This window comes from Hylobates moloch, unplaced genomic scaffold, assembly GCF_009828535.3.
Source record: "Hylobates moloch isolate HMO894 unplaced genomic scaffold, HMol_V3 SCAFFOLD_6, whole genome shotgun sequence".
NCBI lineage: Eukaryota > Metazoa > Chordata > Mammalia > Primates > Hylobatidae > Hylobates > Hylobates moloch.
Window position 1 is genome coordinate 93,125,690 of NW_026652281.1, and position 15,327 is coordinate 93,141,016.

The 15,327-nt window shown below is 55.6% G+C and overlaps 1 protein-coding gene across 11 annotated transcripts in view; it reads left to right on the forward strand.

The window, feature by feature from the left end:
- Positions 1-15,059, forward strand: part of ADGRG5 (adhesion G protein-coupled receptor G5) — a 37,451-nt gene extending 22,392 nt beyond the window's left edge. For 7 of the 11 annotated variants that reach the window (XM_032755961.2, XM_058441027.1, XM_058441029.1 and 4 more), the window contains 8 exons: positions 448-594; positions 1,885-2,001; positions 3,448-3,600; positions 4,309-4,430; positions 4,695-4,963; positions 6,971-7,088; positions 12,687-12,964; positions 13,319-15,059. In XM_032755961.2, the coding sequence (XP_032611852.1) occupies positions 448-594; positions 1,885-2,001; positions 3,448-3,600; positions 4,309-4,430; positions 4,695-4,963; positions 6,971-7,088; positions 12,687-12,964; positions 13,319-13,419 (1,305 nt within the window). In that variant the 3' untranslated portion in view covers positions 13,420-15,059. The remainder of the gene's footprint in view (positions 1-447; positions 595-1,884; positions 2,002-3,447; positions 3,601-4,308; positions 4,431-4,694; positions 4,964-6,970; positions 7,089-12,686; positions 12,965-13,318) is intronic. The other 4 variants (XM_058441030.1, XM_032157453.3, XM_058441031.1 and 1 more) reach the window with 4 other exon arrangements.
- The last annotated feature ends 268 nt before the right edge of the window (positions 15,060-15,327 follow it).

A 15,327-nucleotide genomic window follows, 5' to 3' on the forward strand; every position in this document is an offset into this window, starting at 1 on the left:
TCCTCTGTAAAATGGGGCTGATACTGGCTGTGCGAACTGTGGAAAGGGAGGTGCTTTATGGCCCCTCCAGGGCAGGGTCTTCCTCCTGCTTTGGCTGGAGGCTGCCCCCTGGGGGAGGCGCTGTGGGAGAGGCCAGGAACCCTGGCTCCTTTTAGGACCCCGGGGTGATCAGCTGGATCCCTGGCCGGGGCTGCGGCTGGGGCTGGGTGCTGAGGTAGCTCCATCTTCAGGGGTCCAGTGGGTCAGGTAAACATCCAAAACTCAGGAACAGCATGGAGTGAAGGCCTGGGGTCTTGGGAAGTTTGGGAGGAGATGCAGCCTGGGGGGAGAAGGTTCTGTGGGCGGAAACCCCAAGGAAGGTTTCACGGGGAGTGGGAGGCAGTGAAGGTGTTGGGGTCAGGTCTACAGGTCCCGGTTGCCAGACAGCCTGTTTGTAACCCTCTGCAGGCCCGAGGTCAGCAAGCCCGGGGTCAGCATGCCTGGGGTCAGCATGCCATGCAGTTCCCCGCCGAGCTGACCCGGGACGCCTGCAAGACCCACCCCAGGGAGCTGCGGCTCATCTGTATCTACTTCTCCAACACCCACTTTTTCAAGGTCAGTGTGATGGCGGGCCAAGGAGGGTGGGTGCCGGCCCCTTCTTGGGATCCACTGCAGGCACCCATGTCACGGCCTGGCCTCTGGGTGACCAGCACTGAGTGAGACCAACCAGCCATCTGTGCAATCCAAGCCAGCAATTGTCCTTCTCTGGGCCTCAGTTTCCCTGACAGCTTTAGCAGAATGGTAGGAAGGTACAATTACAGTCTGCCAATGAGACCTAAGAAACCTACGATGTGCCTGTCGCTAGGCGGGAGACAGACAAGAAGGCACTTATTCCCTGCCCTCAGAGAACTCTCTGTCTTGATGCCCAGACTAAGACCTTAGAGATTTTTTTTTTTTTTTTTGACAGAGTCTCGCTCTGTTGCCCAGGCTGGAGTGCAGTGGCGTGATCTTGGCTCACTGCAACCTCTGCCTCCTGGGTTCAAGTGATTCCCCTGCCTCAGCCTCGCTGGGATTATAGGCGTGCGCCACCATGCCCAGCTAGTTTTTGTATTTTTAGTAGAGACCGGGTTTAACCATGTTGGCCAGGCTGATCTTGAACTCCTGGCCTCAAGTGATCTGCCTGCCTCGTCCTCCCAAAATGCTAGGATTATAGGCGTGAGCCACTGTGCCCGGCCTGACCTTAGAGATTTAATGTCAGCACAAGGTTGATTATAGCCGTAGAGATCCAGAGTGATGGATGAGTCAGGGTGGAGTTGGGGCTCTTCCCAATGGGCAGTCCAGGGGAGCTTCTGGGGAAGGTGCCTTTCAACCTTGGCTTTGAAAGTGAGTGAGGATAGTGGTGAGGTGGAGGGCGTGAGGCTGGAATGCATTAAATGAATGGGAGGTGGAGCAGGGGCTGGTGAGAGGACAGCTTTCCACAGGGCAGGAACAGCACATGCAAAGGCTGGGAGGCTGGGAAGGCTGGGAAGGCTGGGAAGGCTGGGGAGGCTGGGAGGCTGGGAGGCTGGGAAGGCTGGGAGGCTGGGAGGCTGGGAGGCTGGGAGGCTGGGAGGCTGGGAAGGCTGGGAAGGCTGGGAGGCTGGGAAGGCTGGGAGGCTGGGAGGCTGGGAAGGCTGGGAAGGCTGGGAAGGCTGGGAAGGCTGGGAGGCTGGGAAGGCTGGGAGGCTGGGAAGGCTGGGAGGCTGGGAGGCTGGGAAGGCTGGAAGGCTGGGAGGCTGGGAAAGCTTTCACGCTGCACACGTGAAACTCTTGCTGCTTGTTCTCATCCAGGGAAGCGGAGCTCAGACCTTACCCAGGGCCTCCCCATTTCCCCTCCACTCAGCCCTTCTCCTGCTGCCCTTCCAGGATGAAAACAACTCATCTCTGCTCAATAACTACGTCCTGGGGGCCCAGCTGAGTCATGGGCACGTGAACAACCTCAGGGATCCGGTGAACATCAGCTTCTGGCACAACCAAAGCCTGGTACTGCTGGGGGCGCCCCCGTTTCCACTGCACCCCTGCCCCTCTGTGACTCTCCTGCTGAACACTGGTTTGACTAGACCCAAACCTGTGGAACCATCTTGGAAATCCATCACACTTTGAAAATTCCTGCTCAAGAAATAAGAGAGAGAGAAGTTTTTACTCATGTATTTGTCAGAATTCTTTCAGTTGCAAGTAAGAAAAGACCACTTCAAGCCAGCTTGAGCACAGAGGGAACTGATTGGCACACATCAATGAAATGTCTAGGGGTGGTCCACCAGCTTCAGGCACAGGTGGATCCAGGGACGGATCTGATGACCTCGTGGCTCAGTCTCTCTCCATCTCAGCAATGGTCTCCTGCCTTGGCTGTCCATTCTGTGGCATGATGGATGCTGGAGAGCCAGACTTCCTTTCCCTCTTCCCATCAGGCTCTTCCCCGCACTCCCCACCCCAACCTGCCCCAGTGCAGATCAGGGTCTCAGGATCTTAAAGGTTCAGATGGGTCACATGTCCATCCCTGCACCTGTCACTGTGCCCAGGGGGATGGAATGTGTGAATTGGCCAGGCCTGGGTCACACGGCCCAGGGACTGGGGTGAAGGAGTGAGCTCCTAGGGGAAGTGCAGATGCTGATCCTGGAACAAAGAAAGGGCTGCTCATTGGGGGTGGGGGCAGAGTGGGGTGGCTCACAAGCCTCAGTTCCTCCGTTTCTGGTTCCTGGCATTCCTGAAAAGCCCGGAGCCTCTGCTTTCTGGCTCCATCTTCCCTTCAGCCTCACCAGGACTGCCCTGCACTCTAAATTTCACCATCATCCTTTCCTTTCAGCTCTGGGCTTCTGCCACTGTGGTTCCCTCCACCTGGAATGCCTTTGCCCTACTCATGTTGAAATCCAACACGTCCTCTAAAGGCTCAGGGCCCCCACCTCCCCTTCTCCCTTTGGGTCAGCTCTGCCTGCTCTCCATGGTTTTCCGTGACTGCCTGTGTCATTTCCTCCACTTCTCCACCCACGTGGCTTGGCGTTAGGACTGTCTGTAGATGAGTCTCCCCCTACCAGGCATGGGTCTGAGCACATTGCTGTTCCCCACGGGGAGGAGCGGAAGGGATCAGCTGGTTATGGAGTGCCTACTATATAAAAGGCCAGAGCTGGACACTCAAGATTCCATGTTGCCCTTTGTTTTTCCACCATTGTTGTAACATGGGTATGAATGATCCTATTCTGTAGATGACTAAACTGAGGCTCAGAGCAACTTGGCATCTTGCCGGGGTCACTCTGAGAGCCCACAGTGGAGGTGGGACTGGAATCTGAGACTGTTTGAGGCCAGAGGCCAGCCAGTGCCTGGTAAGATGTTGGCAAATGTGCAGTTCAGTCACCGTTGGCCATCAGGACTCCCAGACACTAATGCGCAGCCTTTCCTCTGCACCCTATGACTGACCCCAGCATCTCCACTCAGGAAGGCTATAACCTGACCTGTGTCTTCTGGAAGGAGGGAGCCAGGAAACAGCCCTGGGGGGGCTGGAGCCCTGAGGGCTGTCGTACAGAGCAGCCCTCCCGCTTTCAGGTGCTCTGCCGCTGCAACCACCTCACCTACTTTGCTGTTCTCATGGTATGTAAGCATCCTGAGTGGGGCTCAGAGCTGCAGAGGGCCCTGTCTGTGGCAGAGGAGCAAGGCAGAAGCTGGTGCAAGGGACAGAAAATCCAACTTAAATGGGCTTAAGCAAAAAAAAAAAAAAAGATAAAAAACTTTATGGACTCATGTTTCTGGAAAGGCTGGGTTAGGCTTCAGGCATGGCTTGATCCAGGGTCTGATCACTAAGATCACTAAGATAGCACTCTATCTCTGTCCCTCAACTGTGCTTGCTCTGTGCTGGCTTAGCCCTCAAATAGGATCTCCTTGTGAGATAATAATATAGCTGGCAGCAGTTCCAGGCTCATGCCCTGCTAGCTTTTAGGCCAGTGGAATAAAATCTTCTTTTACCCAGTTCTGCCAGCCATGTGCTCATCCCTGACCCAATCACTATAGGCAGGAGGAGGGAGGGCCTTGCTTGACCAGGCCTGGTGCCCCTTTCTGCACAAAGAGGGCAAAGTGCATAGGGAGTGGGAGAAGAGAGGCACTCATAGGAGAAGAGGGAGATGGGAGCTGTGGAGGGGGCAAAACTGACTGTATCTGCCATGGCCTTGTTCAAGCCAGGTCCATGGCTAGGCTTGTGGGGAAGGGGACTTGGAGAGGAGGCCTCAGCAGGTCCCTCTGACTGAGGCTGGGAGGGAGGGCGATACTATGCTTCTGGCCTCCAGCCCCTCTTCCCTCCTGCAGCAACTGTCCCCGGCCCTGGTCCCTGCAGAGTTGCTGGCACCTCTTACGTACATCTCCCTCGTGGGCTGCAGCATCTCCATCGTGGCCTCGCTGATCACGGTCCTGCTGCACTTCCATTTCAGGTATTCCGCTGCCACGGTGCTGGGCCTGCCCCCCACTGTGGCACATCACCCTTCCTTGTGTCCCATTTAGTCCACTAGAACTGGGTGTGCTTCTCCAGAGGGTGGGGGCCAGGAGGCGGGAGACCAGCCTTGTGGTGTGACTGCTGTGGGATCCCTGCCCCTTCTTCGCCTCAGTTTCCCCGTCGGCATGCACCTATGCGCCCAGTGGGTAGTGCTGCCTGGGCGATGTCCCTGGGCCATGGAGGGCCATTCTCTCACCTGCAGGAAGCAGAGTGACTCCTTAACACGCATCCACATGAACCTGCATGCCTCCGTGCTGCTCCTGAACATCGCCTTCCTGCTGAGCCCCGCATTCGCAATGTCTCCTGTGCCCGGGTCAGCATGCACGGCTCTGGCCGCTGCTCTGCACTACGCGCTGCTCAGCTGCCTCACCTGGATGGCCATCGAGGGCTTCAACCTCTACCTCCTCCTCGGGCGTGTCTACAACATCTACATCCGCAGATATGTGCTCAAGCTTGGTGTGCTAGGCTGGGGTAAGCACATCATCTCTCCTCTCCTCCTCCTCAGACCTCCAGGCGGGCAGGGTATTGACCCCCTTTAGTCCTTTCTTTCCCCTCCTCCTCATCATAGTGGCCATTACATGACCACCAGCTGTGAACTCTGTCTACACCCATCTCTACTTTCTACATTACTAATTTTATCACCTCTTCCACCTCCATCATCACTATTGTCACCTCCTCCACCTCCTTCACCACGATTATCACCTCCTCCACCTTCGTTATCACCATCGCCTCCTCCACCTCCATCACCACCATCATCATCTCCTCCACCTCCATTATCGCCATCACCTCCTCCACCTTCATCACCACCATCATCACCTCCTCCACCTCCATCACCACCATCATCACCTCCTCCACCTCCATCACCACCATCATCACCTCCTCCACCTCCATCACCACCATCATCACCTCCTCCACCTCCATCACCACCTCCTTCACCACCATGATCACCTCCTCCACCTCCATCACCACCTCCTCCACCTTCATCACCATCATCATGACCTCCTCCACCTCCACCACCTCCTCCACCTCCTTCACCACCACCATCATCTCCTCCACCTCCATCACCACCTCCTCCACCTCCATCTCCTCCATCATCACCTCCTCCACCTCCATCATCACCATCACCTCTTTCACCTCCATCACCCCCATCATCACCTCCTCCACCTCCATCATCATCACCTCCTCCATCTCCATCACCACCACCCCCACCTCCATCACTTCCATCACCACCGCCTCCACCTCTATCACCTCTATCGTCACCTCCTCCACCTCCATCATCACCATCATCACCTCCTCCATCTCCTCCAGCTCTATCATCACCATCATCACCTCCTCCACCTCTATCATCACCATCATCACCTCCTCCACCTCTATCACCATCATCCTCACCTCCTCCATCTCCTCCAACTCTATCATCATCATCCTCACCTCCTCCATCTCCTCCACCTCTATCATCACCATCATCACCTCCTCCACCTCTATCACCATCATCATCACCTCCTCCATCTCCTCCACCTCCATCAGCACCATCATCACCTCCTCCACCTCTATCACCATCATCATCACCTCCTCCATCTCCTCCACCTCTATCATCACCATCATCACCTCCTCCACCTCTATCACCATCATCATCACCTCCTCCATCTCCTCCACCTCCATCAGCACCATCATCACCTCCTCCACCTCTATCACCATCATCACCTCCTCCATCTCCTCCACCTCTATCATCACCATCATCACCTCCTCCACCTCTATCATCACCATCATCACCTCCTCCACCTCTATCACCATCATCATCACCTCCTCCATCTCCTCCACCTCTATCATCACCATCATCACCTCCTCCACCTCTATCATCACCATCATCACCTCCTCCACCTCTATCATCACCATTGTTACCTCCTCCACCTCCATCATCACCATCACCTCCTCCATCTTCTCCACTTCTATCATCACCATCATCACCTCCTCCACTATCACCATCATCACCTCCATCTCCTCCACCTCCATCAGCACCATCATCACCTCCTCTACTTCCATTACCACCATCATTTTCTCTACCTCCTTCACCACCGTCACCACCTCCTCCACCACCTTCTCCACCTCCATCACCACCATCATCACTTCCTCCACTTTCTCTATCTCCAGCAGCACCATCATTGGTACCTTCCTCACCGTCCCTTCTTGCTTATCTCTATTTCCTCAGCAGTTCCCCAGTCCTCCTTCCCATTTGCTCCCCACCACCACCTTCCCAGTGTGACCACTCCTCCCTCCACCACTGTTCCATTGTAGAGCTGTCACTAACGTCATCTTGGAGGAGAGCTTCCTCCAAACCACCAGGCTTATTGCTCTGAAGCTGGGGGCTCAGAACAGTCTCCTCCCAGTTGTCCCTTGACCAGTGGAATTCTGTGTCAGCAGCCCCAGGGACCGAGGGCTAGCCCTCTCCCACATCTCCTGAGCCTTTTTCCCACTCCTCAGGGGCCCCAGCCCTCCTGGTGCTGCTTTCCCTCTCTGTTGAGAGCTCGGTATATGGACCCTGCACGATCCCTGTCTTCGACAGCTGGGAAAATGGCACGGGCTTCCAGAACGTGTCCATGTGAGTGCCCTCAGGGCTGCAGTGGGCTCCCTGGCTCTGGCAGAAGGGCCACATGGGCCTGGGGCTCCAGATGGAATATCCTGTAGGCAAGGCACTGGCTGTGGGGCAGAGAGGGAGCTGGGGCTTAGACAGGGGGGTTTGCAGGGGGCTCCACCACATCCCTTCCATGGATCCAGGTCTCCTGCAGAGGCAGCCTTGTGTTCTATGCTGGCGAAGTCTACGAAGCCAGCACCTGCTCGCCAACCTGCCAGGGCAGCCAGGCCTCCCACCTCCTCTGTCCTGCCCTGCCCTCCAGTGGCCAGGCCCTGAGGGTCTGGTTCAGCCTGCACTTGACTCTGTTCCCCTGCAGACCACCTTGCTGCACCTACCCAGGCTCCAACTCCTCCCGACCTGCCCTGGGCACTGCCAGGCCTCTCAAGCCCTCCTAGTCGGACAAGAGTGCTGTGGGGGCTGGGCTTGGGGGAGGCAAAGAGAGGCAGCGAGGTGGGCCTTTAGGGGCGGGGTACATGCTGCCGCTTTTTTTTTTATAGCCCCTCCCTGCAGGCGAGGACATTAAGCTTTTTATTATTATGCAACATTTCTAACAGCCAGACATAGACTAGCCCAAGGAACCCCCGCGGGGCCATCACTCACTTGCAGTTGGCTGTGGAAACTTTTTCCTTCTTGGCTGATGCAGGCTCGGGATGGGGGCTGATTCTGTGGCAGGCCTTGGGTATCAGCCGGCTTCATTTTCACAAGGGCAAGGGCCAGGTCCTGTTGCCAGCCCTATTTTACAATTCGGGCAACTGAGAAACAGGCAGCTTAAGAACTCTACCTGTGGAGCCCTAGCCAGTCAGTGGCAGAGCTGGGGCTTGGTCTCTGGCAGGCTGGTCCAGAGCCTGGCCCCTAGCCCCTGAAGCAAGGCTGGGGGACTGTGTGCTGCATAGGTGGGGCTGATCTCTCTCACAGTGAGGCTTGGGTGTATCAGAGGACATGTGACTTCAATTTACATGAATTGTGCTCTGCAATCTCCATGGCAACCCAAAAGGCAAGTACATAATCATCCCTATCTTACAGATGAGGAAATAGAGGCTCTGGCCTGAGTTTACATACTCTCTGAAGATGTATTTTCTCTTCTCTTCTTTTGAGATGGAGTTTCGCTCTTGTTTCCCAGGCTGGAGTGCAATGGTGTGATCTCGGCTCACTGCAACCTCTGCCTCCTGGGTTCAAGCGATTCTCCTGCCTCAGCCTCCTGAGTAGCTGGGATTATAGGCGCGTGCCACCACGCTCAGTTAATTTTTGTATTTTTAGTAGAGACAGAGTTTCAGCATGTTGGCCAGACTGGTCTCAACTTCTGACCTCAGGTGATCCGTCTGCCTTGGCCTCCCAAAGTGCTGGGATTACAGGCGTGAGTCACTATGCCCAGCCTATTTTCTTATATAATAATGTGATGAGGACAAAGGAGCTTTAGTGACACATTCACAGGATCCACTAATGCACAGATATTACAGAACACCCACCTACGAGCCAGCTTCTCCCTGGGTCTTACTTACTCTGCCCTCTCCTCTCAGAAAACAATTACTTTGGGGTTTGTGACTTTTTTTCTCTTAAATTTAAAACATCTCTTACTATGTATATACACATTCCTAAACCCAAACATCAGTTAAAAACCAAAAACAGGCCGGGCGCGGTGGCTCATGCCTGTAATCCCAGGACTTTGGGAGGCCGAGGCAGGCAGATCACGAGGTCAGGAGATCAAGATCATCCTGGCTAACACAGTGAAACCCTGTCTCTACTAAAAATACAAAAAATTAGCTGGGCGTGGTGGTGGGCGCCTATAGTCCCAGCTACTCGGGAGGCTGAGGCAGGAGAATGGCGTGAACCCAGGAGGCGGAGCTTGCAGTGAGCCGAGATCGCCACTGCACTCCAGCCTGGGTGACAGCAAGACTCCAACTCAAACAAACAAACAAATAAAAAACACATCCTGGCCAACATGGAGAAATCCCATCTCTACTAAAAATGCAAAACTTAGCAGGACATGGTGGCCGGCACCTGTAATCCCAGCTACTCAGGAGGCTGAGACAGGAGAATCACTTGAACCCGGGAGGTGGAGATTGCAGTGAGCCGAGATCGCGCCATTGCACTTCAGCCTGGAGACAGAGCGAGATTCCATCTCAAAAAACAAAACAAATACAACCCTTGAAAAATCATTCAGATGTCCGCTGACGGGACGCTGGATGAATGGACTGCGGTAGAGCTGCCCCCATGGGGATATTCCCTAGTGGTGAAAGTGAGTGGTTGCCTACCACACTCATCAACTTGGAGGAATCCGAAAATAATGTCCTGGGACCCTTGTGACTGTAGGGGCAGGAGCCACAAAGTGAACCTGAGCAGGGGATTGTGACAGGGGCTCAGGCGCTGGGCCTGGGGCTTCAGGTTCCAGCTTTGCCTCTAACTGGAATGTGTTCCTGAGCTAGAGCCTGAGTTTCCTCATCTGCAGAATGAGGATGATTATGTACTTGCCTTATGGGTTGTTATGGGGATTGCAGGGGACAAGTCACATAAAGCACATCATTACTGGTGGAGGGTGTCCAGGTTCTTGGCGTCTTGAACCAAGAATTGGACAAGCCTGGGCATGGTGGCTCATGCCTGTAATCCCAGTGTGTCCGGAATTGGTGGGTTCTTGGTCTCACTGACTTCAAGAATGAAGCTGCGGACCCTCGCAATGAGTGTTACAGCTTTAAAGGCGGCGTGTCCGGAGTTTGTTCCTTCTGATGTTCGGATCTGTTCGGAGTTTCTTCTTTCTGGTGGGTTCGTGGTCTCGCTGGCTCAGGAGTGAAGCTGCAGCCCTTCGCAGTGAGTGTTACAGCTCTTAAGGCGGTACGTCTGGAGTTGTTCGTTCCTCCCGGTGGGCTCGTGGTCTCGCTGGCTTCAGGAGTGAAGCTGCAGACCTTTGCAGTGAGTGTTACAGCTCATAAAAGCAGTGTGGACCCAAAGAGTGAGCAGTAGCAAGATTTATTGCAAAAAGCGAAAGAACAAAGCTTCCGCAGCATGGAAGGGGACCTGAGCGGGTTGCCACTGCTGGCTGGGGCAGCCTGCTTTTATTCTCTTATCTGGCCCCACCCACGTCCTGCTGATTGGTAGAGCCGAGTGGTCTGTTTTGACAGGGCGCTGATTGGTGCATTTACAATCCTTGAGCTAGACATAAAGGTTCTCCAAGGCCCCACCGGAGCAGCTGGATACAGAGTGTCGATTGGTGCATTCACAGAACCTGAGTTAGACACAGGGTGCTGATTGGTGTATTTACAATCCCTGAGCTAGACCTAAAGGTTCTCCACATCTCCACCAGACTCAGGAGCCCAGCTGGCTTCACTCAGTAGATCCTGCACCGGGGCTGCAGGTGGAGCTGCCTGCCAGTTGCGCTCGCACTTCTCAGCCCTTGGGTGGTCGATGGGACTGGGCGCCCTGGAACAGGGGGTGGTGCTCGTCTGGGAGGCTCGGGCTGCACAGGAACCCATGGAGGGGGTGGGAGGCTCAAGCATGGCGGGCTGCAGGTCTGAGGCCTGCCCCGTGGGAAGGCAGCTAAGGCCTGGCGAGAAATCGAGTGCAGCACCGGTGGGCTGGCACTGCTGGGGAACCCAGTACACTCTCCGCAGCTGCTGGCCCGGGTGCTAAGTCCGTCATTGCCCGGGGCCGGCAGGGCCGGCCGGCTGCTCCGAGTGCAGGGCCAGCCAAGCCCACGCCCACCCGGAACTCCAGCTGGCTGGCAAGCGCCGCTCGCAGCCCCGGTTCCCGCTCGCGCCTCTCCTGCCACACCTCCCTGCGAGCTGAGGGAGCTGGCTCCCACCTTGGCCAGCCCAGAAAGGGGCTCCCACAGTGCAGCAGTGGGCTGAAGGGCTCCTCAAGTGCCACCAAAGTGGGAGCCCAGGCAGAGGAGGTGCTGAGAGCTGTGAGGACTGCCAGCACGCTGTCACCTCTCACCAGCACTTTGGAAGGCCGAGGCAGGTGGATCAACTGAGGTCAGGAGTTCGAGATCAGCCTGGACAACATGGTGAAACCCTGTCTTTACTAAAAATACACAAAAATTAGCTGGGCGTGGTGTCAGGTGTCTGTAGTCCCAGCTACTCAGGAGGCTGAGAGAGAGTTGCTTGAACCTGGGAGGCAGAGGTTGCAGTGAGCCAAGATCACGCCACTGCACTCCAGCCTGGCGACAGAGACTCCCTCTCAAAAAAAAAAAAAAAAAAAAAAAAAAAAGGACAAAGTGAGGAACTAATTAAGCAACAAAAGCAGAGATTAATTGAAAATGAAAGTAAGCGCTACAGTATGGGAGTGGGCCAGAGCATAGGGCCTCAAGAGCCCTGTTACAGAATTTGTGGAGGTTTAAATATGCTCTAGAGGTTTCCATTGGTTACTTGGTGTACACCCTCTGTAAATGAGTAGGATGAAGTAAAGTTACAAAGTCATTTGGCATACGCCCTATGTAAATGGAGAGGATATTTTCTGTCATAGCTGAAGTGTTTCCATTTGATTTATTTTTATTTATTTTGAGATGGACTCTCGCTCTGTCGCCCAGGCTAGAATGCAGTGGTGTGATCTCGGCTCACTGCAACCTCTGCCTCTCGGGTTCAAGTGATTCTCCTGCCTCAGCCTCCCGAGTAGCTGGGATTACAGGCACCCGCCATCACGCCCGGCTAATTTTTGTATTTTTAGTACAGATGGGGTTTCACCATGTTGGCCAGGATGGTCTCCAACTCCTGACCTCAAGTGATTCGCCCACCTTGGCCTCCCAAAGTGCTGGGATTACAGGCATGAGCCACTGCGCCTGGCCTCCATTTGATTTAGTTCTAGGAAGTCCTTACGTTCCCTGTCTCTAAACTCTATTCTCCTGCCTCAGCATGACATTGTGTCTGACTAAAAGGTGGCATCTGTCTTGAAGGTGTCTTGGGGAGGCAAAGGACAGAGGCCTCCGGGAGGGCCCGGGACTGGGGCTGGCTTCGGTTAGTTCTCCATGGCTCTGTGCTCAGCCCTCAGTGGGCTCTCCTGCTGCTCTGTGTGCTCTCAGGTTGACACTTGGAGGGTCCCTGTCCACCAAGCCATGAGTTGGCAGCCCGCCCACTGTCCAGCACAGGCCATGGTGGCCCCGTCTAGGTGGGGAGTGGCTCCTGGGGAGGGGCGTCCCACTGCAGAGATGATGATGAGGCGGTGACAACCATGTAGTGGGGTGGAGAGGAAGTTTCCAGGAAAGAGGGCTCCGGGCCAAGGATCCAATAGAAGATGGGGCACGCTGGCCTTGGGCTGGCCATGGAAGCAGAGAGGAGTGAGATGTGGAAAGGAGAGAGGAAGAATTTTCAGGGGAGTGAAGACACGGGGACGTGAGAGAAACCACTGTGGCTGGAAAGGTGGGCATGAGGGAGCTTCAGATCGTTGACCAAGGCGGCAGATGCATCCTCTGATGGTGGCCTGGCTGGAAAGCCAGGTGAGAGGTTTCACCGTGTGTTCAGTCAGGCAAGAAACAATAGGGCCTGAGCCAGGAGACCGAGTGGGGCTTCAGGGAGTGATGCTGGCCTCCCCGTGGGCCTGGGAGCCACCGTGAGCCTGACACGTCACCCTCCCCTGCAGATGCTGGGTGCGGAGCCCCGTGGTGCACAGTGTCCTGGTCATGGGCTACGGCGGCCTCACGTCCCTCTTCAACCTGGTGGTGCTGGCCTGGGCGCTGTGGACCCTGCGCAGGCTGCGGGCACGGGTGGACGCACCGAGTGCCAGGGCCTGCCATGACACTGTCACTGTGCTGGGCCTCACCGTGCTGCTGGGAACCACCTGGGCCTTGGCCTTCTTTTCTTTTGGCGTCTTCCTGCTACCCCAGCTGTTCCTCTTCACCATCTTAAACTCGCTTTACGGTAGGGCTGGAGGGCGGCCTGGAGGAAGCCACCCGGCAGGGGGTGTATGGCTGGTGGGATGTTCACTGCCAAAGGGGTTCAGGTGAAGGGGGCGAGTGGGGGACTGATGTCCAGCCCACAGCTCCACCAGCTAAGCTGGTGGGGGCTACATCTGCATGAAGGTACCCTATGGACTGGCCACAGCAGCTCTTCCAGCTCTGAGGCTCTGCCCCTTCTGGCCTCCTACAGTAAGAGATTCTGGGAGTTGCTCATGGGCCCCAGGGAGGCCAGCTCGCTGCAGCCAAGGAGACCCTGGCCTCTGGGGAAGCCCACACTGCCCCGTGGAACTCCCACCTACCAGCCTTTCTCTTGCAGGTTTCTTCCTTTTCCTGTGGTTCTGCTCCCAGCGGTGCCGCTCAGAAGCAGAGGCCAAGGCACAGGTAGAGGCCTTCAGCTCCTCCCAGACAACGCCGTAGTCTGGGCCTCCTGGCCTGGAACCGTCAGCCTCTCTAGCTGCCAGTAGCCTGAGGCTACGGCTCCCGCTAGAGAGGGTGGCAGGCCTGCTACTGGACCCCAGAGGCCACTGTGACCGCCAAGGGGCCTTTTCCACTTCCACGGCCTCCCCAGGCACTGAGGGGAAGGCATTGCTCTACCTCTCCCTGATATTTTGCTCCAGGGCAGATCCAACCTTACCTGGGGCAGCAAACTTTGTCCTGGTACCTGGGCCCAGCTCGCCAGGGATGTGGGCAGAGCACCAGCCTGGGCATCAGGAGGCCGAGTTTCAAGGACTGTCTCTGAGTCTGTCTGTATGACCTTGGGCCTGCCACTTCTCACAGACCCTAGGTGTCCACAGCTGTGACATGGGGGCAAGCGGCTTTGTTCCAGCCTAACTCAGGAGCTTAGTAAAAATTGCCTAAGACCGGGGGAAGAGTGTCAGCATGGGGTGGGAATTCCCGCGCCCTCCACCTGCTTTCTAGGGGCAGGATCTCATCCAGGCTGCCCTGGAAGCACCTGCTTGGCCCTGCCATCTTCCTCCTGGGGAGGGCCAGATGGCATCCGGGCTTGGGGCTGGTGGGACCTACCCAGGCTCTGAGACTTTACTGGCTTATGCCTGAGGGCTCTTTTCCTTCAACTCCCTAAATTATGATGACTCCAAGTCCAAGCCCACCCTTCCCAAAGATTGGGAGGTTCAGCCCTTCCCCGAGGCTCCTCCTGCAGTGCTCCCAAGACTGCCATAGACCATGTGGACCGGTAGCCCATCCCACAGTTTTCTTGGGGGCAGAGGAAAACACTTCTTTCTCCTCCAGCTGAATCAGCTGGACCCCAGTGACCTGGCTATTTGGTGACTGGGCAAAATTGAATTTGCCCAGGTAGCCGTGAGAGTGTGGGTTTTAAATTCGAAGCTCAGGCCATAGTTGCAGAGAATCACCCTTACCCCAGACCTTCGTGAGACAGTGCTCATGAAGCCAGTGCGTTTCCCAGGACGAACACTAGGGGGCACCGTTGGTCCACACTCAGAGGCCCTTGGCGCCAAGACTGCATCTAGAATCGCTCAAACACTTGTTTGCAGACCCCATGCACCAGCTGGAGGGGCCGTAACTGCAGGACTGCGCCTACTGAGTGACCCACTTCCTCCAGGAGGAAAGGCAAGACACGTTTACACGGCCATTTGTCTCTTTTCCCAATGCGGCGGTGCGCTGTCGCTCTTGGGGGCTGCACTCCAGACAGAGCTGGCACCAGAGCAGGGCTGGGGTAGGTGCTCAGGGCCCTGCCCCAGGCCATTGGGCAGTTTTGATGACCTCGAAGGTCACAGGCAGAAAATGGGAGCAGGATTTCCCCTGGGGGAAAGTTCTCCTGGAACATCTTCTGCTCTTCTGTACATTTCTAGACGCAAATAACTCCTTCACCAGGCAGTGAGTGGCGCAGGCTCTGGAGCCAGGCTGCCTGGGCCCCAATGCCAGCTCTGCCACTTGTTAGCTGTGAGACTGTGGACAATCCACTCAGCCTCGGTGTGCCTCAGTTTTCCTATTTGTAAAATAGAGGCCATAGTGGTACCTATTTTGAAGACTAAGTAAAAGAATTCAAATAAAGAGACTTGGCACAGAGTAAGTGCTCAGTAAACAGTTACTGGTATTATCATTGGCATTTTTGCTATTATTATTAACAGTGTTAACTGAGTTTCAGAGGCCAGCCTGTCTAAGCCCCAGGCCCAGCTCTGCTCAACCTTGCAGGCACAACCCCTTCTTAGGCACATCTCACCATGCCTCAGTTTCTTTCCCCAGAGGGGCCTCTACTCCCACCTCGCTGACTTTCTGCTGCTCTAGAATAGTCCCCACACAGTGCAGCCTCCAGGCCATGCCACATGTCCCCCTACCTCCCAGTTC